General features: G+C 55.0%; 1 protein-coding gene across 1 annotated transcript in view; it reads right to left on the bottom strand.

The window, feature by feature from the left end:
• The window catches only part of ZFR2 (zinc finger RNA binding protein 2), a 44,936-nt gene that overhangs the window by 6,251 nt on the left and 12,084 nt on the right, over positions 1-26,601 (bottom strand). The window contains exons 2-12 of the mRNA XM_052643840.1: positions 16,660-16,879; positions 15,623-15,734; positions 15,010-15,213; positions 14,614-14,900; positions 11,869-12,051; positions 9,879-10,119; positions 8,339-8,499; positions 7,483-7,602; positions 5,915-6,304; positions 5,258-5,448; positions 1,778-1,952 (exon numbers count right to left, since the gene is read on the bottom strand). Of these exons, the coding sequence (XP_052499800.1) occupies positions 1,778-1,952; positions 5,258-5,448; positions 5,915-6,304; positions 7,483-7,602; positions 8,339-8,499; positions 9,879-10,119; positions 11,869-12,051; positions 14,614-14,900; positions 15,010-15,213; positions 15,623-15,734; positions 16,660-16,879 (2,284 nt within the window). The remainder of the gene's footprint in view (positions 1-1,777; positions 1,953-5,257; positions 5,449-5,914; positions 6,305-7,482; positions 7,603-8,338; positions 8,500-9,878; positions 10,120-11,868; positions 12,052-14,613; positions 14,901-15,009; positions 15,214-15,622; positions 15,735-16,659; positions 16,880-26,601) is intronic.

Genomic DNA, 26,601 nt, shown 5'->3' with positions numbered 1-26,601 from the left:
TTATTCAGTGAAAACCACACAGTCCTTCAGCTGGCCTACCAGGCCGCCCTTGGGAGGATGAGGGCAGACCATGGTCTCTCGGAATGCAGGACAGGGGGTGCCTCCAGGCAAGGTCTGAGGCCGCTTGGCTCTGGTCCCCACCCGACCCCTGCCACGGGGCCCAGGGTTCAGTCTTGCCCCAACATGGGCACCTTATGGCCCCGCCAGCCCCGGCCCCCTCACCCGGGGCTGCCCAGAGGGTCAGTCCTCTGCAAGCAGAGGCTCCAGGCAGCCCTGCCCTCTTAGCGGGCCCCCTCCTCTCCAGACCTCGTTCCAGTCAGTCTCTCACAGGGGGAGCTTCGGGAGCAGGGGCCCTCGCTTATGGCTTTAGAACTCCGACTGCTGCCGCCTGGGAGACAGCACAACGAAGGTGGGTTTGGTGCAGTGACCCAGTGCCTGGAGACAGTTTACTGTGTCCCTCACGTTGCTCTGGAGTTCCCGAGTCACTTGGCCAGGTGACAGCTAAGAGGGTCTGTCTATCTCTCTGGAGGCTGGGCACCACCAGCTCTCCCATGGCCTCTGCTATCTTCCCTCCGGCCTCATCCATCTTCATGGCCCTGGGTTGCCAGATTCTGGAGGACAGGGCCTGCATCTGAGCCATCTTTGCATCCCTTGAAGTATTTAGCAAAAAACTGCTATGTTGTGGGGTGTTCAGGAAAAATGAGTGATTACTGGTGGAGTTGGAACATGTCACTCCCCTGCTTAAAGCCCTCCAGTCTCCCCATTGCCCTGAGGAGGCAGTCACACCTCCCCACACGGCCTTCCCTGGTGGCACTAGTGGTAAAGAATCTGCCTGCCAGTGCAGGAGACATAAGAGACACGGATTTGACCCCTGGGTCAGGAAGACCTCCTGGAGGAGGGCATGGCAACCTGCTCCAGTCTTCTTGCTTGGGGAATCCCATGGACAGAGGAGCCTGGTGGGTTGCACAGAGTCGGAGACAACTAAAGTGACTTAGCGCTCAGGTCGCCTTCAGGCCTGGCTTGATCTAGGCCCTCGTCCACTCAGGCTCACCTCTCCGTGGGCCTCCTGCCTCTTGGCCTCTGCAGGTTCCTGTTCCTCTAGGGGAACGCGGCCCGCCCCCAACTGTCAAGGCTTCTCCTCATCTCTCAGCTCACCTGCTCCGTCTTCTGTTGAGATCCCCACCTCCCACGGTCCCGTCTGCAGTGGACCCCGCTCTCCCTGAGTGCTCCCGACCTGGCATCAGGCTTGAACTGCTCTACAGAAGATACATCAGAAGTCAGCCTTCTCTGTGTTTGTTTCTTGTGTCTGCCGACCAGACTGGGAGAAGGGCTAGGAGGGACGAAGCTGAGTCCCCTCGGGAAGGGTGGCAGACAGGAAGGAGAAAGCACCCTGGGAAGCGATTGTTTTAACTGCAGATGATCAATTGACATCATGACATGCCCTCCCTCTTCTCCCAGTTATTATCTCGGGTGAGCAAAGCTCTATGACAACGATGGGAACTGTGCCGGGAGAGAAAGTCCGGCCACGCCTCCAGCCCCGTGCCTCCCTAGTGCTTTCCCTGCAGATCGTCCTCATGCCAGCTGGCTGGGCTCTGTGTGGGTGTGACAGAAGTGACCGTCCTCATGAGCCAGATGTTAGACTGTTTCAAGCCCTACTGTGAACCCCCTGATAAGGGAACCCTCAAGTTCCACCAGTGGATCCCTGTGCCTGTTTCTAAAAGCAGACCGGACCGTGTCTCACCCAGGCAGACCCCACGCAGGGTGGCGGGCACCTCACCGGGAGCTGGAGGGGCAGCTGCTCGGCGACTCTGCGCTGCAGGGCGTGGGTGGGCTTCTGGGAGCAGAGCAGGATCAGCTGTACCGCCCGATCTCCCCGCAGGAGTAGCCCCTTCGCCAGGAGGCCAACCCGCATCACGCCTTTCAGGATCCGGGCTGAGGGGCTGGGGCCGCTGCTGAGACAAACCCATGGACCAGTGAACAGGCGGCGGGGAGGAAGGACCCCCACTCCCGACCCAGGGGCATGGGTTTCCTTGCCAGGCGCCTGCACCTCCATGTCTTCATCTGTGAAGTAGGAGTATGGCCCTTCCCAGAGGGCACCTGATCCGAGAGACACCGGGATAACTGGGAGAACAGGGAAAGTTCTCGGACCTGAGGATGGGAACCTATGCTGCTCGGCGGGGCTGGCAGCTGGCACCCTCTGCTGGTAAACTGCATGCTGGGGGGAAAAGGTTGCCTGACCCCAGCCAGCCTCGTCGGCCCCTGGCTTCTGAGCTGTCTCCGTGGCCACGTCACCCCGACCTGGACTCCTCTGAGGAGGCCTGGCCGGCAGTTCCCTGCCTGTCCCCACCTCCAGTCTGTGCATCTAGTCCCACCTCCCCTGCCCCCAACTCTGCCCTCGCCTGCCCACCACTGTCCCAGCCACTTTCTGCAGGCGACTCCCAGGGCCGAATTGGCCCGGCAGCCACCCTCCTACTGCTGCCCCGCTGCAGGCCGGGGGACACCCCAGCTTCTTCCTGGGGCGCCCACCTTGATCCCTGGCTGCTACACCACCACCCTCTCCTTCCACTCCCTCCCCACGAGGCTTGCCCACCCGGACTGTTGCCTGGGGTGCCCCCACGCCGTGGCGGGCCTCTCCACGCTCTCTCTCTCTCACACACACACACACGGTCACCTCCTTGGAAGCTGCCACCTGCTCCCACCACTTCCCGACTACCACTTTGCTTCATGTCATGTCTCAGGACATGAGATAATCTTGTTCTGCGATGCATGTGGGTGTCTTTGTGGTCTGTCTCCAGACCACCAATGCTGGAGCCTGGGATGGTCCGGGGGACCAGCCACGCCTGGAATGTCTACAGGACAAGGATCAGACCCTTTAGGGGAAGGCAGAGCAGAAAGGTGGGAACCCACGGATCAAGAGACTTAACCGCTTGTCAATTAATTGGGACCCTGATTCAACACAAACTGCAAAACAAAAAGACCTCCTAAACAAAAGACTGAATTGTTGTTATCTATGGGACAACTGGACACTGCAGCACTGACTGGATATTTGGTGTTGCTAAAGAATTATGGTTCATTTTTCTTTGAGGATGATCATGGTATTCCGGTTTTGTTAAATGAAAAAGAGTCTTGTTTAGAGACATGCGTTGATGCACTGACATACTCCAGCTGTGGGCTGGCGCCCAACAGGGTGTCGGACAGGGTTTCCTTTAACCACTGTGGGCAAGGCGGGAGATGGGGAGAGAGCAAGTGAGTCACCCTCAGTTTAGGTATGGTCATCTTTTGTGTGTGTTAGAGAATTTCCATAATAAAACTGAAAAAAAAACAAACAAACCAACACTAATGAGCTCTTTGCGACAGTTAAGTAAATAACGCAACATCCATAGGACAGTTCATCATGTTCCTATTACACACACACACACACCTTTCCACAGAGAAAAAGGCCACAAACAAGAGTGAGAAAGGGAATTCCCTGGCAGTCCAGTGGTCAGGACTTCACGCTCTCATGACCAAGGGCTCTGGGTTCAGTCGCTGGTCAGGGAACTAACATCCCACAAAGCTCAGTGTGATGAAGGAAAAAAAAAGTTGTGAGGAAAAAAAGCCACCAACACTTCTATGTTTTTGAAAAATAATGTAAAAAAAAGAGAAAAAGACAAAAAATAAAAATAAACAACAAAGAAAGCAAAATAATGTAAGGACAGACATGTAACATGACATCAATGTTATGTGAAGGCTTTAAAAGAGTGCAATCGGATTTGCTTTAAAGCTGGGTTTGGGGGCTGTGGGAGTGTGGGGGCAGCAGGGCTCCTGTGCTGGCGGAGGCCCCGTGTTCTCACTGCGGTGGGGCGTCTGCTCGGGGGCGAGCTGTCCAGCACCGGGAAGGCCTGAGCGGGGCCTGGGCCTCCCTGTGGTGCCTGTGTGGATGCCCAGCCTTGACACCTGTGGGTCCACGCTGTGGAAGCTGCGGGAGGGTGGAGGGTCCTCTCCTTACTATGTTTGTGTTGAGTCCATAATCATTTCAAAATGAAAAATTAAACTAACAAAAATAAAACCTGAGAACGGGGAGAAAACGGGGAGGGAAGCCACGAAGCACTGAGTGAGGGCCCTTCTCCTTCAGGAGACACGGGGGCGGAGGCTAAGGGAAAGCTGCCCTGTCTGGGGCCACGCCTGCTTCCACTTCCAGGCAGTGAGCTTCCTCACCGGAGCTGGGGGCGGGGCGGCGCCCGTGTTCACACAGGGACGAGTGCGTTCAGCTATGACACCTGGTGACCCACGCACGACTCTCATGTTCTTCTCAGAGAGCAAACACTCCGGCACAAAGAAGCTGCTGACTGGAATCAGCCTGACACAAAGGCTGCACGATTCCATTGACAGGAAACGTCCAGAACAGGCCACGCCATGGAGATGGGGGGTGGAAAGGTGGGTGCCGGGGGCTGGGGAGTTTTACGGGATGGATTTCTGTTTCAGATGATTAAAAAGTTCTGGAAACGGACAGCGGTGATGGCTGTACAAGCTTGTGAATGTGCCCACAATGGCCAATTTCCTGTTATGAGTATTTTACCACCAAAAAAAAAAAAAAAACCTTAAAATAGTAAATGAGGGACTTCCCTGGAGGTCCACTGGTTAGAACTGTGTGTGCTCACTGCTGAAGGTCCAGGTTCAATCCCTGGTCGGGGAACTAAGATTTTGCAAGCCATGCGGCACAACCAGAAAACAAAACAAAACAAAACAAAAACAAAAATGGTAAATGAAAAGGAAGCCACCCAGAAATGGGGGACCTGGAAAAGCTAAGTCCTTTGGGATTCTCTAAACCGTGCAATGATTCACTACGAGGTGCCGGGACTTTCCGTCTTCTGACAGTCGGGCAGCTGGAAAGATGATTCACACACATGCTCAGTGCTTGGTGGCACCCCTGCTCAAGCCTCCCACTGGTCTCTGTGTCACAGGTGAGGACACAGAGGCGGCTAATCCTCTGCAAACCACATTTCTAGACTCGCCTTCTACAGGAAAGTGACTTCCGGTGTAAGAACAATCACTCTCCTTGGCTGGGAGTACTATAACCCCCTTTGATCTCCCAGCCTCCTGGCTAGCTCCTAGCCTCCTGGGGTGATATCTGAAGGGGGCTGGAAAGCCCAGGCCCCGAAGACACCAAGCCTCCTGGCACTGGAGCTGCCACTTCCTGCACGGACCCTGACCCCTGCCCATCCAGCCGGGGATCAGCAGCCTCTGGGCCCCTGGACAGGAGGGCGCCGTCCATCACCTGTGGTCCCCGCCCTCGGGCTCCGGGCTGGCAGAGTCCTCCTCAGCCAGCGTGTCAGACACCAGCTTGAGGGCACGCTCCGCATGGGAGACAGCCTTCTGGACGGCCAGGAGCTCCTCCTCCGTTGGGTAGATGGCCGCGTGCTTACACATGACATGCCGGTCGTCGCTGGACTCTGGCCGCCTTGTGGGCTGCGGGGAGAGGTGCGTGTGTCTTGTCACAGGCAGGCTGAGAGGTCCTGGGCACTAGGGAGCCGTGGGGGCCCTTGGAGCCTGGCTGGTGCGACTGGCGAGCAGTGGCTGGAGAGCCAGGCAGAGGAGTGACAAGGCCCAGGGGGAGGTGGAACAGGGAGGACCTCAGCCCCGACAGCTGTGGGGAGCTTGGGCCGAGTGGGAGACCACTGGGCTCCCTAGAGAACGCTCTCGAGTTTCAGAGCCAGAGGCTCCGGAGGCAGCCGGGGCCCCTCCCTCGGCAGGGCACCCTCAACGGTTTCCCCCCAGCCCGCCCAGTCCCCACGGATGGACAGTCAGACGCCTCAGTGCTTCTGAGGGATGTGACCACTGGGGTCTCAGGAAGCTGAGGGACCGCTGTGGCTGGCGGTGAGGCCCTCAGGTCCCTTCAGCTTCTGCCACTCCGAGGCATTCGACCACCACCCACCAGAGGCTTGGCTGTGGGCGCCCCTGGCCGACTCCTGAGGGCAGGCAGGTGCTGGTCAGGCAGCGGGCGTCCTGAGTGTGCGTCTGGGATGGGCAGCCCCTCTTCCAGCCGCCTCCTGCACAAGTCGTAGCGCCTGTGGGACGAGAGGGACTCGGGGCCCTGAGGGGCGGCAGGGCTGTGAGGTGGTCCCGTTGGGGCCCTGGGGAGCCCGTGGGGAGCCCTCCCACCGCGCAGGGCCCCGAGGCTGCACCTTGTCTCGTTGTGCCAGCGCCGCAGCTCCCCCAGCCGCCTCTTGGTCAGCTGCCGCTGCCTCCGCAGTGTCTCTTCCACGAGCTTGCGCACCCGTGTGCTGGGCTTGTCCGCGATCGGGAGGTCAGGGTTCACTTTTTTCTGCCAAGTTCGGGGACCTTCATTCAGATGAGAATGCTGGGAGGGGGGAAACTCGGGGCCTGGGGGACACCCGTCTGACAACACCCTTCCACTGGATTTAGACAACGGTGAGTTTCAGTCCCGAAGTCTCAACATTCCTTGTCCCCCAAAGGCCATGGCAGAAAACCATGAGGACAAAACCATGGCTGACTCAAAGAGCCGCAGACGTGACACCGAGCGAACCATGCGGAAGTCTCATGGAGGAGCCAGAGGAAGAAGGTGCTGAGACACCTTGAAGCAAGGTGCCACCAGTGGTCACGCTGTTCTCAGAGGACTGGCCAGAGATGCTCGTCCCAAACAGAGTAATTCAGAAAACACCGTTTGTGTGAGATCCAGTGTGTATTGTAAATAGAATTGTTAACTCACTCACTGGGCTTCAATTTTAGCACTTAATTTCCTCACTCAGAGAGTGTGGTGGTGTCTAAGGATTAATCACCGGTGGAAACAACACAAGTGTGCTTCAGTGGCGAAACACACACAATGTGGTCCCCTCCACACACGGAGCAGCACTCGGCCCCAAAAAGGAGAGAAGCCCTGACCCTCGCTACCATGTGGACGGACCTTGAGAACATGCCACTCAGTGAGAGAAGCAGACACAGAAGGACACACAGGGTGTGACTCCACTGACGGGAAACGTGCAGAGCAGGCAGATCCGCAGACACAGAGAGTGGGTTCCTGTTGTCAAGGGCTGGGGAGGGGCTGGGGGTGGGGGTATGACTGACGATAGGGACTGGGGCTCCTGATGGATTGTTCCGGAATCAGATGGAGCCCCTGGCTGAATGTACACATTTGTGAATGCAGTTAAAGCCGCTTCACATGCACCAGCTGCATGGTGTGTGATAGCTCAACAGGCTGCTTAAAAGAGAAAAATGCCCAGAAGCCACTGTCTCTCATGAGGGTCATAGCCTGTGCTGTGCACACACGCACTCAGGATCACGTGTGTCTAAACATACTTGTGTATGCCCTGGCAAACCTGGCAAACCTGAGGCCTCGTGATGGCAACTGAGGGCCTCTCTGGTTGAGCCCGTGGTGCTGAAGGGCCCAGGGACTCAGACTCACAGAGGCACAGGGTGCGTTCCGAGACGTGGGCCAGGGCGTGCAAGGCACAGCTGCCCCCCTGCCCCCCTGTCAGGGCACACCTTGTACTGCAGCCGGTGCCGGCGTCCCCGTACGTGCATGTCCCTGGCGTTGGGGTCGTTGAAGCTGCACTCACACAGCTTGCAGCGGAAGCGGATCACCCGGCCCTCCTCGTTGCACACCTGAGACACAAGGCCCGGCTGAGCACCACCTGCAACCCTCATGGCCCCTGCGCTGCGGGTCTGGGCTCTAACAGGAGCCTCCGCCCCCAGGGCCTTCCAGGCCAGGCACTGGCTTCCTGTCTGCCCTGTGGTTAATGCTCTCAGAGGAGTGACCTTCACCAGCACATCCTGCCAGCCTGGCCCTTCTTGCCACCACCTCTGCCACCGTCATCCCATCCTCCTTCCCTGCCCCCACCAACCCCCTTCCTGGGGCTGCCACCAGGAAGCCTGCCTGGTGTGGCTGTTTTTCAGGGCACAAAACTGAAGTGCTGAGTGGACTGAACAAGAGCCTGAACTCCAGGACAGAAAAAGTGCCAACATGCACGTACCTAGAGGCAGGGACTGTGGGCATGGCGGCAGAGGGCTCAGAACCCGAGCTCCACAAGGAACCGCGTGTCCAGGCAGGTGCCTGGGGGGCACGTGGGCTCCAGTGCCCAAGAGTCACATGCCTGTGGGTTTCCAAGGCACAGATCCCTCCTGCCACCTTCCTTCCTGCAGGAACTGGGGCTGCCCGGGAGCAGGAGACGCCTCCGCCTGTCTCAGACCTCCTTCCAGGATCTGAAGCCCCACACCCAGGGTTCCCAGTGAGATCCCAGTGACGCTGGCTTGCAGGGTTATTTGCCCAGGCGGGTGTGCGAGTCTCAAGGCATGGCCCCACCAGGCCTGGCCAGGTGCGTGATGGTCGTCCAGCTCTTACCTCCTCCACGTAGCCTGGGCCCACCGGCTGCCCCTCACAGCTGCTTCCAGAAGCTTCTGTAGAGCCTCCTCGGGTGGACGGCTCCCCGGGCCTCTCTGATCTGGGGGTTGCCGGTTTCCTGTGGGGGGCTCTGCAGTCAGTTGCTGGCAGCGCAGGAGGCCCTGGAGGGAAGAATTTCATGACTTGTAGCCTGCTCCAGCCAGAAACCATGGCCAGCTCCTGGCCCACCAGCTGGAAGGGTACAACACAAGGCCACCGGGTCCCCCGCCATCCCTCTCATCCCCTTGTGACGTCATCCTGTGGGGTCCGTGGTCCTGAGAACCTCACCCACCAGCTCGGGTCACACTGGAGAGTGGGGGTCCACAGGGAGGCCCGGGTTGTAGGTCTCTCACTGAGGACACCCCCTCTCAACGGCACAGTCTGCAGCCCTTAGTAAACAGTGGACACCAGGTGGACCAGGGTCACGTTCACTGACCTTGGTTCACTGACCCCCAGAAGAGAGACTTTTTTAAAATTATGTGTTTTAAAAATAATTAGTTTATTTATAGCTGCACTGGGTCTTTGTTGCTGCCAGTGCTTTTCTTTAGTTGCGGAGAGTCGGGGCTACTCTGCTGTGGGGCGCGGGTTTTTCACTGGGGTGTCCTTTCTTGTTGCAGAGTACAGGCTCTGGAGCACTGGCTCAGTAGTTGTGGCTCACAGGCTTAGTTGTCCTGTGGCATGTGGGATCTTCCTGGACCAATGATTTTACCCATGTCTCCAGCATTGTAAAGTGGGAGGTTATTTACCACTGAGCTACTAGGGAGACATTTCTTTGTCACCAAAACTGCTTTATATCTTCACTATCACATGACTGTTCAAACCTCAGTCCTGCTGAGGCTCAAAATAAAATAGCCCCTCATCCCTCAAATGTGGTGGTGGAGAGCAGAGACTGTCCCACACTGGGGTAGAACCCCACCTCCACTGCCAGGAGGCCCAGGGCCAAGTGCTTTGCCACACCTCAGCTCTTCCATCTGTAAAGTGGGACTGATGACAAATCTAAAGCATCGTGGGGGGAGTCAGGCCCTGCACACGACGCAGTCAGTGTAGCTCCTGACACGGAAGCCTATGTGCCCGTGCCATGCAGGGCCTCGGTCACAGCGACAGGTGTGGAGGGTGCACACCTGAGGGGAGGCGGGGTTGAGAGGAGCCCACCTTAACCTCCTGGTGCCCACCTAAGTAATCAGAACACCTGGGGGGCAGGGGGCTGCATCCAGCACATAGTCCAGGGCCATAGAGGGGCTACTCCAGGCCCAGGATGGGGCTCAGGAGTGTGACCAGCACCCGCTGGGTCCCAAGCTCCAGAGAGAAAATGGAAGCTGCTATCTCACTGCCCACACTTCCCCAGGTGGATTAAAGGCGCCAGAAGGCACCGCCTGGCCGGAATCCCGCAGAGAACCATCAGAGGTCCTGCCTCCTCAGAAGCTATGGCACACTGTGAACCGGATGGCCAGTCTCTGAAGCTCAGGCTCGCCTGGGGTGGCTGTGAGGCGCAGAGCCGTACCCACACGCGAGGCCTTCGAGGTGGCCGGTCTCCTGGGCGGTGGTGGCCTGCTCGGGGCACACACGCTGGGGCTGGTGGGGGCCGCGGGCTTGGCTGAGGCTGCGGGGGCGCTCTCTGCGGTGACGGTGACGGGGATGGAGGCCGGCTGGCTGGTGCTGGGGGCCTGGGCCAAGTGGGGGTTGGCCGGTGCAGGGTCTATGGTGGGGATGGGCTTCCCCAGTTTGGTGTGCAGCTTGAAGACCTGGAACAGACCAGCCCCATCAGGGCCCCTCCGCCTGACCAGCCTCCTCAGGGGCGGGCAGAGCAGCTTGCGGGGGTGGGGAGCTGGCAGCCTGTGCAAGTGAGGGGGTCTATCACAGCCCCCTCCCCAGCACCCATTAAATGTCCCAGGGAGGGCCTTCCCAAGCTCTCCTGCTAGGAGGTACCCGTCAGTCATACACAGGTGGGACCTCAACACAACCCCAAACTCCACACTCTACACCTGTACTGGTTTCTCACTCCCAGCACTAGCCCAGGGCCAGCCCCACAGCATGTGTGGGTGAACGCGCTGAGGGGGTCGGCTGCTCCAAGGTACCCGTGTGCACGCCCATAGCACAGGTCCACGCTCTGGGGGAACTCACACACACATCCAGATCACCGAGGACATGGTCATAGCCCCTCCTTGGCCTGACCCCCTCCAAGGCATTTAAGTGCTGAAGCTCCACTTGGCAAGGACGATCTGCACTGACGACCGTCTCAGACACGTTCATGGGCTCCAAGTCTCTGACGCTCACAGCTCAAACCTGCCTCCCACCCCACCCCCACCCTGGGGCTTCCTGCAGGGCTTCCTGTCCCCAGAAGCAAGTTCCAGCCTGCAAACCGAGCTGTGACACCCGCAGCCCACCGCACCTGGGCCCCAGCTCCCCCCTTGCACGCCTGTGACCATCAGGCCAGGCCCCTTCTCCACACTCCCCTGCTCCTCCCTCTGTGGGGTTTGCGGGTTCACTCAGGCATTCGAGAGCCTGTCCCAGCTGGGCTGCGGGACAAGGCCCGTGGTGAGCGGGGGCAGGGGACAGGATGGGTGCTCGGGGTGGCCGGGCCTGCAGAGGGGGCTGGGGAAGGGCTGGCAAAGCTGCGTTGTTGGGGGGCGGGGGGGGGTTCGAGGAAAGGCCCTGGGGCAGGACGGAGCACAGCAGGTGGGCTGGGGCAGCTGGAGGCGATTCTGTGGACAGGGCAGGGGCCTTCCCAACCCTCTTACTCTAAACCACTCAGGGCAGCACCAAGCAGGCCTCCTGCCAGGAATTTCCCCCTCCTGCCCTCAGCGCACACGTGGAAGGCGAGCGTCACCTACCAGGTTCATGACACTGTTTGGGGGAGATTTGCTGATTTACAAAAACCACCTCTGGGCCAAAAAAAGAGGCCCCAGGGAGGGGGACCCTACCTCCTCTCTGGTGGGGGACCCTGTTCACTTCCCATAAAATGACATACTACAAGCATTTCTAAGGCCATAAGAAAACGCTGATACTAAAATAGTAATAAATATGACAAATGCTGATACTGCTGCTGCTGCTGCTAAGTTGCTTCAGTTGTGTCCGACTCTAAGCCCACGAGGCTCCCCCGTCCCTGGGATACTAAATAATATCAATTAAATCTCGGATGTTCAAATATGAAAACTTACTACTTTAATTTGATTTTTAAATAAATAAGGACCCCCAAATGGACTATACCGTTGGATCTCATCAACATACAGACTCTGGACTGCATAAACACACAAGACACCCCGAGGGCCTGGAGCAGTCTCCTCTTGGGCCAGGCATGGGGTCCAGCTCAATGCTTCTGCTCAGGGGCAGGTGTGACTCTTGTAACTGGGAGGAGGGGCTGGTTTCTGAGGAAGGAGGACACGTGGGCCCGAGGGGAGAGCTGCCTTTTGTGGATTGCTGTCTCTGTGCCCCCCGCGTCAGCAGATGCCCCTCTGGGTCCTGAGTGGGCCTGGCTCCACGCAGGGTCCTACCTTCTGGTGCTTGGCCCCCCGGATGTGGGCAGCGTAGGCCTCTGCCCCGGTGCAGGACACGGCACAGAGGTCGCAGCGCAGCTGCGCCTGCACCCCCCGTGGGCTGCCGTTGGGCTGGACGCCCATCTTCTGGGCTGCCTCTTTCTTCTTGTGCTTCTGCCCTTCCAGGTGCTCGCGGTATGTCTGCTGGCAGAGAGTGAGGGCGGCCTGATGGGGGTGTGCCCACCTAGCATCATGTCCCCACAGTTCCCAGGGGTCTGATGTCCCCAGCCCTCTGTTCACGGGCCTCCCAGAGGTTTGTGTACCACCTTTTAAAGCCCAGTCAGGACTTGTGGCCCAGTGGTTAAGAGTGCACCTGCCAATGCAGGGGTCGCAGGTTCAATCGCTGATCCGGGAAGATCCCACATGTGGCAGAGCAACTAAGCCCGTGCACCACAGCTACTGAGGTCTGTGACCTAGAGCCTGTGGTCTGCAACAAGAGAAGCCACTGCAACGAGTAGCCCTCTCACCGCAACTAGAGGGTAGCCCCCGCTTGCCACAACTAGAGAAAAGCCTGCGTAGCAATGAAGACCCAGCACAGACAAAATAAATAAAATCTTAACAAAAATAATAAAGTCCAGGCAACAGACCTAGAAGCTCAGACTGAAAAACGTAAGTTTTCTTTCTTCTAAAAATCAGTGAGTTTCTGAAGCAAGCATCCTCAAAGGATGACACATTTAGTTTCGGAGGCTGCTTGAAAAAATATTCCAGCTTTTCAGAATCTGACCTCGGAAGCCAAGCAAGGACACATGTTACCAGAAAGACATGGGACACACTTCTTATTAGGGCGCTGCTTCCTAACCGTGAGTCCACGCCAGAGGGGACTTCGTGAGTCACAGACCCACGCTCCTGCCCCAGGGCACCTGAGATACCAGACACATGACCGAGTGTCCACAGGGCAGTCCTGACTCGTCTTTTGGAAGGGGGCCTGCTAACACCATGTCCTCTACCCACACCAAGAGCCAATAACCCTCAGAGCAGAAAGGCCTCTGGGAAATACCAAAGGCACTGGTGATCTTGGCAGGGACAGGAGTAGGGGCAGTGCTCTCGGAACATAGGCATCTGTCTTTACCTAAGCCACAGGACACGCACACACACACGCGTGCATGCATGTGCGTGCACACACATGCATGCATACACACATGCACACACATACATATATACGCATGCACACATACACACATGAACACACACCCACATATAAACACATACATGACATAACAGCCTATGGACAGAGACCAGCCTAGAAAGAGATACACCAAGGTGCCAATGGTAAACTACTTCAGAACACACCTCGTAGAAAGAGCATGTGTTCACAGCTTATGCCATCCCGATGCCCAACTTGGTGGTGGTGGTGGTGACGGCGGCAGATGTGCAAGCCTGCCCAAGTGATGAGCTTGCACAGAGCAAACCATGTACACGCACACACTCACGTGCAAAGGCACACACTCACGTGCAAAGACACACACGGGTGCAACTGAGACTAGTAAAACTAGGGGCATCTGACTAAGCAGATGGGTTCAAGGCCAACAAACGTCAGCACTAGAGGCTCTGGAGAAGGGCTGGTGGGCCTCCCTGCAGTTTTTCTTACAACCACATGTGAACCCAATGCTAAGCGCTGCTAACATTAGCAAAAAGCTGGGAATAACAGGAGCTGACATTTCTATGTGCCAGATGCTATGCTGAGTGGTGATGTGCTTGGGCAAACCCAGTCCCATGGGAGACAAGGCTCAGAGAGACCTTGACACTGCTCGGGTGATGCTTACATGCCCACACCCCGTCCCATTCCCACATCCGTGGGGAGCGTCCCACGTTTGCTCAGTGTGATGCCATGAAGGGTCTAGAATCACAGTGCAGACCTTGTGTTTGACTGGTGACAATACCCAAGAATCCTCACGATGCAAATTTAAAGTCACACAGAGAAATAAAGAAAGGAACAGGCAAAGCCAATGTCTCACCAAGGGAGTGTCATGCAGTGGAAAGAAGCACAAGGAGTTGGGGTGCCCTGCACTCTGAGGAGGGAAGGACCACAGACCGCTGGGGGTCTTGGCGTCGAGGTCCTGAGTGTGGGGGACCTGGCCCTTGACCCTCAGCCAGGAAGTCAGGCTGGAGAAGACAGGCGTGGGTGCCTCCCAAGTCTCTGCAGTCCACAATGGGGAGTCTCTACAGGCCTCCAGGAGCAGCTTAACGAGCCCTAGTGTCTGATGACCTCTGCAGGGAGCAAGCTGGGTTACCTGCAACTGCGGCTTTGGAGGGCCTTTGCCTACAGAGCAGTACAGGCCCACTCACATGCACACACATGTGCTGCTCCTACCTGGCTGCATGCCTGTCTACGTGGCCCTTCCTACACAATCCTGCCTGTCTGGCCCTGCAGCAAAGTTCCACTGTGACCAGCTACATCCACTGGCCCTCATGTCCAGGAGGGGGCACAAGTGCCTCCCTGCTGCAGACAGCCTCAGAGTGCGAGACTACGCTGCTGCTGCCCACACCCAGAGCTGGGCTGGCTCTCATGTCTTCCACGAGAACATCAGGCAGTTTTAAGGCCATGCTGATGCCCACTTGATGATGCAAATTATTAACAAGCCTCTTCTGGGCAGGTAACAACCCTGCCCTCTGGCCGGCTGCAAGGATGAGGAAGGGCTCCCCTACTATGGGGGCAGGGGGCTCCCCTGGGCCTCCCCACAGGTGCCAGAATGGGGGCCTGACCTGGGGGCCGGCACAGCTGATCTTGCAGATGTCACAGTAGTGAAGTGGGAGCGGCTGGGGGCCAGTCCGTGGTCTTGGCAGCTTGCTGGGAACTGGAAGCTTCTTGGCGACGCTGTGGGCACAGCTGGCACTGGGACTGCCTCCTGGGCCACCCCACTGGGATGAGTCCACAGGCTTTGGGGGTGGGGGTGGCGGCGGCGGTGGCTGCATCTGTGGGGTGAGTAGCGGCGGGTAGTAAGGACTGGCCACGGAGTAGGAGGACGCGTCATAGCTCGGGTAGCTTGGTCCTAAGAAGGAAGAGGAGAGCGAGAGGGTAAGATGGTTGGTTCTGAGAGAAGGGCCACATGCACTTCAGCAGCAAGCAGTGGAGCGGCCTGTGCCCATGTGCCAGCTCACCCGTGTATGGGGCGGAGGCTGCGCTGAAGGACGACGAGGCCGGCAGGGCGGGGACGGAGGAGGCCATGGGCTGGGCGCTGCTGCCTGGGGCATAGTTGTAGCTGGAGCAGGCGACGCTGGCTGGCGGCCCTGCCTCGGCGGTGGGCATCTGTGGCAGGGGCTGTGCCTGGCCGTACCCACCGCCCCCGTAGGCTCCTTGGGTCCCTGGAGAGCAAGCATAGCCTCTGCAGAGTCAGCCCTACGGCCCTGGGTCCCGGGAGTGGACAGTGAGAGCCACATAGGCGATGGTGTGGCTAGCTGGCCGTGAAGCCCAGGTGTCTGAGAGGTGCTGGAGGCCAGAGACCCCGGTTCTTCCATCTCTAAGTTCTCCATGAAACCCACCTCCTTCCATCCTGGGAAAGCCTCCTGGGAAACCACTCCCAGCTCTACTTCAGTCTCTCCCCGTCTCTCTGCCTCCCCTCCCCACCCTACCTTTGCATCCTCTGGCCCACTGACCTGCGGAGACCTGGGGGCATACCCACCCTACTCCCGCACTATGAATCCGGAGTTTGAAATGGGACTTTCCCAGGGTCCCTCCTGTATAAGCAAGGACACTGGCCCCTACCTGACCCACCTGGCGGGCAGAGCGTGGCCGTGGCTGGGAGCTGATGGCCGGCAGCAGGCGGAGGGTACTGTTTGGTCTCGTAGCCACTGGTGGCTGTCGACAGTCCGTAGCTGTAACTGTCCTGAGCGGGTTTCCACAGGGAACACAGTGCACGCTCAGGGCCCTGAGAATGGTGCTCAGGGCGGCGTGAGGCACCCTCCCTCAGCACCCGTCCCAGGCCCGCATCCATAGGATTCCTGAACTCCGGCCCTGTACCAAAGCTCTGCTCTGGGACCTGGGGATGAGGGACCAGGGAGAGGGCCGTGGCCTACTCCCTCAGGAACCTCATATCTGAGAGCAAAAGTCCCACAGGACGTGGGCTGCTGGGGACAGCTCCTTGGAGGGGCAGTGACAAGGAGGCTGGTATGCAGAGACTCCAGGACAGAGCTCCTGGTCAGGTCAGTAGAGTCCAGAGGCCTTGGTGGGGGTTAGTGTGTAGGCTTGCAGGAGACCCAGAAGGTGGTCAGAGCAGAGGTCCAAGAGGGCCAGGAGAGGGGCTGGGTGGGCAAGTGGGCAGGGGCTGTGGGCAGGGGCTGTGGGCAGGATCTGGGATGGCAGGGAGCAGGGCTGGATTTTGGTTCACAGGGGGATTTCAGCCGCGGGGTGGACCAGGGATGATATGGAGGCGAGAGGCTGGAGGAGGCCCTAGGAACAGGGCAGTAGCTCAGGATGGTGGGTTTGGAGAAGTCCCAGGGCTCTGGGAGAAGCAAAGGGGAGATAAGGAGGAAGGAGATGGAGCCAGATGGGTACGAGCTTGGCTGAGCGAATCAGGAACCAGCTGTGGGTGACCGAGGCTGGGGGGTGGGGGGTGGGCCACATGGAGCGTGGGAACACAACTGCCCGATCTGCAGGCCTGGGGCCTAGGGTCAGCACCGGGAGGGCCCAGCCAGGAGGAGCCCATTCTCCATGCCCTCTATGGGCAGAGGCTGGGGCATTAGGAGTGGGGACCTGTCCCCGACTGTGTTCTCAAGGAAGGGCTGTGCTGGGCAGAGACAAGTGGCTGATACCTGGTAGGAGGGTGCTGTGGTGGCAGCTGGCATAGGCTCCTGGGGCTGGGTGCTATAACCGAGGTCCTGACCGGAGTGGGGCTGGTACCCACTGTATCCTGGCCCGGGGGGCTGGGCGGCCTCCGGAAATGGGATCAGGGCTGGGCCCAGTCCAGGAGCAGGCTGTGTGGGCAAGCTGGCTCCAGCAGCAGGGAGGGGGAAAGCTGACGGAGGCGGGATGCTGGAACCGCAGATGAACACAGCGTTAGATCCCGGCCCAGTCCATAAGGACCTGCACTGAGCCAAAAAATGCCTGTGACACCAGGCATAAGCTCTCTGGGTGCTCCCCGTCCAAGACCTTCCTGGGAGCGTGGGCACCACTGGAAGCGCTCTTCACGAGTTAACGCAATCTCACAGCAAGCCTGCTAAGTTGGAGCCAGCCTGGTCCCCATTTCCAGGAAAATCATGGAAGGTCAATGAACACTAAACTAAGAATTCTTTACCTACAAGAACCAGCTCTTGTTCATGGTTTGCTCTGCAGGAAGCCGTGTGTGTGTGTGTGTTTCTGTTTAGTTGTGTCTGACTCTTTGTGACCCCATGGACTGTAACCTGCCAGGCTCCTCTGTCCATGGGATATCCCAGGCAAGAATACTGGAGTGGATAGTGATTCCCTTCTCCAGGGGATCTTCCCAACCCAAGGATCAAACCTATGTCTCCTGCATTGCAGGCAGATTCTTTACCATCTGAGCCACCAGGGAAGCCCGTAAGAAGCCCAGAGCCTAGGCTTCTTGTCTGCCTCACCTCATCCCACCTTTTGGCCCTTAGAGAAGGCACTGGCTGGCTGGCTGTCAGTCCACCTGTTGGTCTGTCGCTACTGTGTAGCTGAGGAGCTCTGAGGACAGGTGATGAGTGAGGTACTCTATTCGGACCCAGCCCTTACTCTGTTAAATATCAGCCAACCCGTAGAGAGTGCTCAAATTTAAAAGCCCACGTATCGGGGAAGGGTATCAGCAAAGATTTTAGCCCAACTCCAATAAGAATCATATAAGTAAGTTCTCATGACCCTCTTGCATGGTTGGTGGGAATGTACACTGGTGTAGTCACTATGGAAAACAGCGTGGACATTCTCTGAAAAATAAAAACAGAAGGAATCTCCTGGCAGCTCAGTGGCTAGAACTCCATACTCTCACTGCCAAGGGCCTGGGTTCAATCCTTGTGTGTGTGTGTGTGTGTTTGTCACTCAGTCGTGTCCAACTCTTTGCAACACATTGGACTATAGCCCAGCAGGCTCCTCTGTCCGTGGAATTCTCCAGGTAAGAATACCGGAGTGTGTTGCCATTCCCTTCTCCAGGGGATCTTCCTGACCCAGGGAATGAACCCAGGTCTCCCACATTGCAGGCAGATTCTTTACCATCTGAGCCACCAGGGAAGCCCTGGGTTCAGTCCTTGGTTGGGAACTAAAATCCCACAATCTGTGCAATGCAGCCCCAAAATACAAACATAAAAACAAATAAATTTTTTAAAATAGAGCTACCATATGATCCAGCAACCCCACTCCTGGATATATATCCAGAAAAGACAAAATACTCTAATTCAAAAAGATACATGCACCTCAGTGTTCTCAGCAGCAGTGTTACAGCTGCTGAGACATGGAAGCAACCTAAGTGTCCATTCACAGATTAATACATAACGATGTGGTATGTATATATATGTATATACACACACACAGTGGAGTATTACTCAGTCATAAAAAAGAATGAAATACTGCCATTTCCAACATGGATGGACCTAGAGATTATCATATTAAGTGAAGTGAGTCAGAGCAAGACAAATATGTGATATCATTTATATGTGGAATCTAAAAATAATAAATGAATTTATTCACAAAACAGAACCAGCCACATAGACACAGAAAACTTTACATTTACCAAAGGGGAGGGGAGTGAGGGATAAACTGGGAGTAAGGGATTAACAGATATATACTATTATGTATTAAAGTAGATAGCATGGGGGACTATGTTCAACATCTTATTATATCATAATCTATAATGACAGAAAATCTGAAAATACCGAATCACTTTGCTGTACACCTGAAACTAACACAATATTGTAGATCAACTATGCTTCAACTTTTGAAAGAAGAAAGTTCTCACAAACCCCATAGGGGATGAGGCGAGGTGTGTGCCCAGCCCGGGGCCAGGCAGACCCAGGGTGCGGAGGGACGACGGCCGGCAGCACTGGCCCACTGTGCCTTCACACACATTCTGGGCCGACACTAGGCTCACACATGGTGCCCACAGTGCCATTCCTGCCCAGTGGGAGACCCATGGAGAAGCGGGGGCCACAATGGAGGTGTGTTATCCCGGCCATGCTGGGGGCGCTGAGGGCCAAGCAGAGCCCACTGCATTGCCCTGCCAGGACCCTGCCCAGCTCCTGGCCAGCAGCTCCTCATTCCTTCTGGCAGCCAAAGGGGTCCTCTTCAAGCACAGACCTGACCGGGTCACCGTCCTGCTCAGAGCTTCCTAAGGTCCTCGGCCCCATCCCCGCCCACACCGCTCACTCGCCTCCTCCTCCAGCCCTCCCTGAGCCCTTGGAGGAGAGCAGCGGTATCCTGGAAGTCATCACCCTGCCCCCCGTCATCTGCTTCATTTTTCCTCCCAGCATTGCCTGACATAATCCTTCCACCGCCACTTCTATCACTGTGAAGCCCCAGGAACTGCAGTGGGTCTCAGGCCATCTCCCAGCACCACAGGGGCACCTGGCACGTGGCAGGCACTCAGGAAATATCAGCATGGGGAATGGTGGATGGAAGCGACCATAGGCAGTGTCCTGGCCCCCAGGCTGCTGGGGTCCTTCTCCCCACGTCCTGATATGGTCCCCCTTTATGTGTCTGTGTCTGTGTCCTAATCTCTCTCTCTTTTGACTTATTTGGCTGTGCTAGGTCTTAGCTGCAGCACATGGGATCTTCGACCTTCACTGTGGCATGCAGGTTATCTTTTAGTCTCAGCATGTGGGATCTAGTTCCCTGACCAGGGATCAAACCCCGGGCCCCCTGCATTGGGAGCATGGAGTCTTAGCCACTGGACCAGCAGGGAGGTCCCCTAATCTCCTCCTCTTATAAGGACACTAGGCATATTGGATCAGGGCCATACCTAATAGCTCATTTATAGCTTCCCTGGTGGTTCAGTGGTAAAGAACGCACCTACTGATGCAGGAGACAAGTGTTCAATCCCTGGGTCGAAAGATCCAGGGAAGATCCCCTGGAGAAGGAAATGGCAACCCTCTCCAGTATTCTTGCCTGGGAAATCCCATGGACGGAGGAGCCTGGAGGGCTACAGTCTATAAGGTCACAGAGTTGGATACGACCAAACACACACACACAATACCTCATTTCACTGTAATTATCTCTTCAAAAACCCTATCTTCTACAGTCACATTCTTTAGTTAGGACTGAAGTCCTGATGCCCCAAACCTAATGGCCAAATATGAATTTTATGCAACACAAGTCAGCCCACACCAGCTGCTTCAGGTCATTATTGTAACAAAACTCAAATGATGTGAAAATCTTGATTACACAAACATCATTCATACTGAAAAGAAAGCACCTAACATAAAGTTTACAGAATATATAATCATTTACGAATCAGTATGTTTTTATCTCAGACACCCAAACATCACCAACCCAGCACCAGGCACACCCAATAGTAACCTACGATGATTTGACAGCTATAAACCAATGTCACTTTTTTTTTTCCTTGCTCATTAGAAAGGTATATTTGTTGAGGTAGGTGGGACAGGACATATGGTATCTAATTTTTGCCAGCTTGGTCTATAATGTTGAAATGTTAGGACATGGCATGCCAGCTTCCATTTGTGCTTTTGCCCTGGGCCTCTCAAACCATAAAGGCTATTCATTTGTTTGACTCTACCACAGTTCATTTGCCTATTTTACTATTGGATGGTATCTATATTATGTATCAGTTAGCTATCGAAGAGTTAAAAATTACCCCCGATAAACGTCAATTGGTGCAGCCACTATGGAAAACAGTTTGAAGGTGCCTCAAAAAGCTAAAAATAGAACTAACACATGATCCAACAATTTCATTTCTGGGTAATCTTCTGAAGTGAAAAGATTATACACCTCAATGTTCACTGCAGCATTATTTACAATAACCAAGATATGGAATTGACCTAAGTGTCCATGGGTAGATGAATAGATAAAGAAGATGTATGTATCTTTATCCACTCATCCAACAACAGACACTTAAGTACACACACAGGCATGTGTGTGCACAACAGAACATTACTCAGCTATAAGAAAGAATGAAACCTTGCTATTTTTGACAACAGAGTAGTACGCTGAGTGAAATAAGTCAGAGGACAAACAACACGTGATCCCACTTACACGAGGAATCTATAAAACAGATGAAGGAACATGACAAAGCAGAAGCAGACTCGTAGATACAGAGAACAACCTGGTGGTAGCCAGAGGGAGGCGGGACAGGAAGACGAGGGAAACAGGTAAGGGAGATGAAGAAGGAGACACTACCAGTCCTTAAATAAGCCACAGGAATGTAATATGCAGCATGGGGAATATAGTCAATAATACTGCAATAAAGACACATTTAATATTATTATTAATAAATATGTAATACTATATTTAACAGTAGTTATTAATATGGATATATTTATAAATAAATACAGTTGATAAATTTGCATGGTGGCAGACGATAACTAGACTTTATCCTGGTGACCATTCTGTAAAGCATAAAAATATATCAAATTTCTATGTTACATACCTGAAATTAACAGATTATTATAAGTGATTATACTTCAATTTAGAGAACTACCCCCAGTGATGTGGCTCCAAACAGTAGTTATCATCCATCTTCATAGTTTCTGTGGGTCAGAATTTGGGGGTTGCGTGGGTGGGCTCTGACTCAGGGTCTTCATGAAGTTGCCAAGCAGCCGCCGGCTGGGGCAGCATCGTCTGAAGGCTCGACTGGGGTAGTGGGCGCTGCTTCCAGCATGGCTCCTTTACGCGGTGGGGAGGTTGGTGATTCCCCAATGCTGCTTGGGTGTTCTTACAACATGGCTACCTGCTTCCCCCAGAATGAGGGAGAGAGAGAGGGGAAGGACCAGACGGAAGCTATCCTTGTTATGACCCAGCTTTAGACATCACATGGCATGACTTCCGCCACATTCTGTGTTAGAAGTGAACCACTGAGGGGCTTCCCTGGTGGTCCAGAGGTTAAGACTCTGGGCTTCAAATGCAGGAGACGTGGGTTTGATCCCTGGTCAGAGAACTAGAGGGGCTTCCCAGGCGGTGCTCATGGTAAAGAACCTGCCTGCCAATGCAGGAGACATAAGAGACATGGGTTTCATCCCTGGGTTGGGAAGATCCCCTGGAGGAGGGCATGGCAACCCACTCCAGTATTCTTGCCTGGAGAACAGATGAGCCCGGAAGACCACAGTTCATAGGGACACAAAGAGTTGGACATGACTGAAGCAACTTAGCATGCATGTGCACAATGAACTAGATCCCATATGCCAGGTGGCATGTCCAAGAAATTAAAAAAAAGAAAAAGAAGTGAACCACTGAATCCACCCCACCCTCAAGGGGATAGGATTAGGCCCCAACTTATGAAGGAAGGAGTGAGCTTATTTATATGTTGAATATGAGAACTTATGGAAAATTTTTATTATCTTTTTAAAGATTCCTATTATATTTTTTATATCCGGCGTGAGACACGCCGGATCTCAGTTACCCGACCAGAGATTGATCCTGCTCCCCCGGCACCCCCTGCAGTGGAGTGTTTAACCACTGGACCCCCCCAGGGAAGTCCCTATGGCTATGTTTTCAAACCACCACATACTATTTGCAATTTTCTACCGTCACCTGCGTTCTGTGCATGTTCTATACATGTCTTCTTGTGCCAGCTTCCCCTCAGGGCTTGTTGTGCTGCCTGGGTCCCACCAGCTCCAACCAGGGCACGGTTGAGGACAATGGGGCAAAGGTGCCTGCTTCAGCTCCACCAGGATTTGTCGGGGAGCTGGGGCCACCTTCTCCTGACTCAGTCACATGGGACAGTCCATGGGACAGGGGTGGTCCCAGCCCAAACCGGCAAGGAAAACGGAAGGCATGGACTTTGGGAGGATGATAAAAGGCTATGCCGTTGAAGCCACCCACAAGGCTCACCAAGGCGGTCTGAGCTGTCCAGCTGCAAGGACAGAACTGGAGCTCTCTGGACTGAGATCTACTGCCTCTGCTGGGGAAGAGGCCATCAGCACTGCACACTGACACTTCCTTCTTCTTCTTTTTAAAAGATTTTTTTTTTTTTTAGCTGCCCTAGGTCTTAATGGCAGCTCAAGGGCTTTCTCTTGTTGCAGCGCACAGGCTCAGTAGTTATAGCATGCAGGCTTAGTTTCCCTGAGGCAGATGAGATCTTCGTTCCCCGACCAGGGATGGAGCCCACGTCCCCTGCATGCGAAGGCGGATTCTCAATCCCTGGACGGCCAGGGGAGTCCCAAGCTTCCCAGCATGCCATGGGCCCCCACCTCCATCCCTGAAGCCCAGTGCACTGAGTGGTGCCAGCTGAGGAGGCAGAGGCAAGTGTCTCCTGGGTGGAAGGGTGATTCTTGTCATCTTTTAGCTGAGGGCCCCAACGAGGAAGCCGAGACAATTTTGGGGTGCTCTTCACTGGCTGCTGCAGTGACCTAGCTCAGGTTAAAAGCTGTCTCCATCCACTGGGGGCCCCATGCAGGGAACCACTGAGGAGGGCGGTTGTTGACCTTATTCATGCCAGGAGATTCAATGGCCTGCTCCATTTAGGGCAGGGTTTATTGCTCCTGGTCCTGTTGACACTGTGACCCCCATCTCTCTCCGTAGGGGACCGTCCTGGGCACTTCAGGCTTTGGAACAGCATCCCTGGCCTCCACCCACTCAGTGCCAGGAGCGCCCACAGTCGTGACAACCAGAGATACTCCCAAACACCGATTGAGAGCTACTGGTCTAAGACATGCCCAGTCCCGGGGCACCAGCTTTGAGACCCAGGCCGCGATGGGTGGCGTCACGTGATCAACTATGCCTGGTCTAGACCCGGTTCCGGAAGGACCCCTGGGTCGCTGCGGGCTGCTGTCTGACTGGGTATCAGGCTCAAGATAGCACATCTGCAGGCGCAAACTGAGAACTCAACCACATTTTGGTTGTGTACAACCCCAAGTAGTGATGATTACACACCCTGAGGTTTGAAGACCGCTTCCCAGGTGGTGCTAATGGTAAAGAACTCACATGCCAGTGCAGGAGACATAAAAGACATGGGTTTGATCCTTGGATCGGGAAGATCCCTTGGAGAAGGAAATGGCAACCCACTGCAGTATTGTTGCCTGGAGAATCCCATGAACAGAGAAGACTGTTGGGCTATAGCCCATGGGTTTGCAAAAGAGCTGGACATGACTGAAATGACTTAGCACAGGCTAAACCAAAGTCAAGGACAAGAGGAGCGTCTGCCCACAGATGGCCTTGATTTAACTCAGTGCTGGGAGACCTCAGGTGTTCCTGTGCCCTGCAGGATGCTCCCATCAGGTTTATTATGAAGGCAGGCAAAGGTCACAGCTGTGAGAAGGCTGGTTGGCTGTGAGATGCACAGGGCTGAGTATACATCAGCTTTGAGGTTTGTTTTTTGGCTGCGCTGGGGCTTAGTTGCAGCACTCGGAATCTTCAGTTGCAGCATGTGGGATCTAGTTCCCTAGCCAGGGATCGAACCCGGGCCCCTGGCATTGCGAGCAAAGAGTCTCAGCCACTGGACCACCAGGGGAGTCCCAGCTCTGAGTTTTATTTGGGATGGTGAAACACCCTTGACCTTACTAGAGGTCACTCTCCCATCTGCTCAGATGACAGGAGGAAGCACCTCTCCTGAGGGAATAGCTGAGATGCTGGGGGAGGGGCAGGGGAGATGGAAACATGCTGTCTGGGAGGATGGTTGTGCTGACAGCTGGGTGGGTGGCAGAAGCCTCTTCCACCAACCCCGGACATGAAAGGCCTGATTATGGAGGTTTCTGGAGTTCCAGAGAGGGGTTCAGATGCAGCCCCCAGGCTGAGAGCAGGGCCTGGCACACATGTGGGGATGGGAGATGAACACGGAGGTTGGCAGAACAGCCCTGTGTGTGGAGGCATGGAGGACCTGTGGGTGACAGGAGGCTGGGCAGTGGGCTCAGGGATGCGAGGCAGAATATGGGAGTCACTGAGGTTTCTTAGGATGATCTGTCCTGTTTCAGGGCACTAATGGGGTGCTATGCTCTGAATCGTGCCCTCCCCTAAGTTCACAGGAAGCCCTAACCCCAATGTGACTTGTTAGGAGATACAGTCCTTACAGAATTAAATGAAGCTATAAGGGTGGGGTCCTCATCCTGCGAGGCTGGGGTTCTTATGAGAAGACACACTGGGGATGCCTGCACAGAGGGAAGACCACACGAGGACGTGGGAAGAAGGCAGCCATCTGTGGGCCAAGGAGAGAGGCCTTGGGAGAAACCAACCCTGCTGGCACCTTGGTCTTGAACATGCAGCTTCCAGACTGTGAGCAATATATGCATTGTTTAGGCTGCCCAGTCTGTGGTGCTCTGTTATGATGGCCCAAGCGGACTAGACAGGCAGTGAGGGCTGTGGATGGGAGAAGCTGAGGGTCCTTAGAGGACATGACACACATGGGCCTCAACCAGCCTGGTGGAAGTGGGGAGAAGACGTACGAGACTTCAGGCCTCCTGCACAAAGTCCGGCCATGCTGGTGGCTGGTAGTCGAGAGTTTTGCAAACACCCAAATGGGGGCTTGCCAAGCAGTCAAGCAAATAAATGTTTGGTGACAATGATCAGAGCAGTAGCTGTGATCCCAAAGGGAACACTAGGCCCACCATATGCTAAGTCACTGCTCACAACAGCATGGTCTGGGAGCATCATGCGTGTCCTGGCATTTATTTAGCAGAGCAAGCTCTGTGAGGAAGCAGAGCACAGATGCCCTGAAGCTGTGGGGCGGGGGTGGTAGGGGATGTGCAGGTCCTATGGTCTCACACCCTTCTCAGGAGTGGCATGGTGGAGCCCCAACTAGACCGGTAGAGAAACGGAAGGGATTTACAGCAAGGCTTGGACAGTGTGGCCACACCTGCCCACTGCCTGTTTTTGCACAGCCCATGAGCAGAGAATGGATTTTGCATTTTTCAGTGGTTGGAGAGGGTTAAGAGAGTACGATTTCATGACACGTGAAAAGTATACGAAATTCACATCAGTGTCAAAATATAAGTTTTGATGGCCCACAGCCTCATCCGCTTGTTTACATCTCGTCTTCAGCTGCTTCCACCCTAGGGTGGCAGAGCTCTGTAGTGGCGACATGTATGGTACAGTCTGCTGCTGTGGGCTGAATGTCCGTGTCTCTGCAAAACTGTTATGCTGAACCCCCTTCCCCTGAATATGATGTTAGGAGGTGGGGCCTTTGGGAGGTAACTTAGCATTAGATGAGGTCATGAGGGTGTGGCTCCTGAGATGGGATCAGTGACCTTATAAAACTCATAGGACGAAAGTGAATCAGACAGAGGAGAAATATCGAATGACATCCCTTATATGTGGAATCTCAAGTAATACAAATGAACTCACTTACAAAATAGAAAAAGACTCACAGACTGAGAGAATTAATTTATGGAAATTTATGGTTGGTGAGGGGAAGGATGGGGGGAAAGGATAGTTAGGGAATTTGGGATGGGCACATAAACATTGCTCTGTTTAAAATGGATAACCAGCAAGAACCTATGTATAGCACAGGGAACTCTGCTCAATGTTATGCGGCAGCCTGGATGGGAGGGGAGTTTGGGGGAGAATGAATACATGTATATGTATGGCTGAGTCTCTTATCTGTTCAACTGAAACTATTACAACAATGTGAATCAGCTACACCCCAATACAAAATAAAAAGTTAA

This window comes from Budorcas taxicolor, chromosome 7 (genome assembly GCF_023091745.1).
Source record: "Budorcas taxicolor isolate Tak-1 chromosome 7, Takin1.1, whole genome shotgun sequence".
Classification (NCBI taxonomy): Eukaryota; Metazoa; Chordata; class Mammalia; order Artiodactyla; family Bovidae; genus Budorcas; species Budorcas taxicolor.
This window is presented reverse-complemented; position numbering and strand designations above follow the sequence as displayed.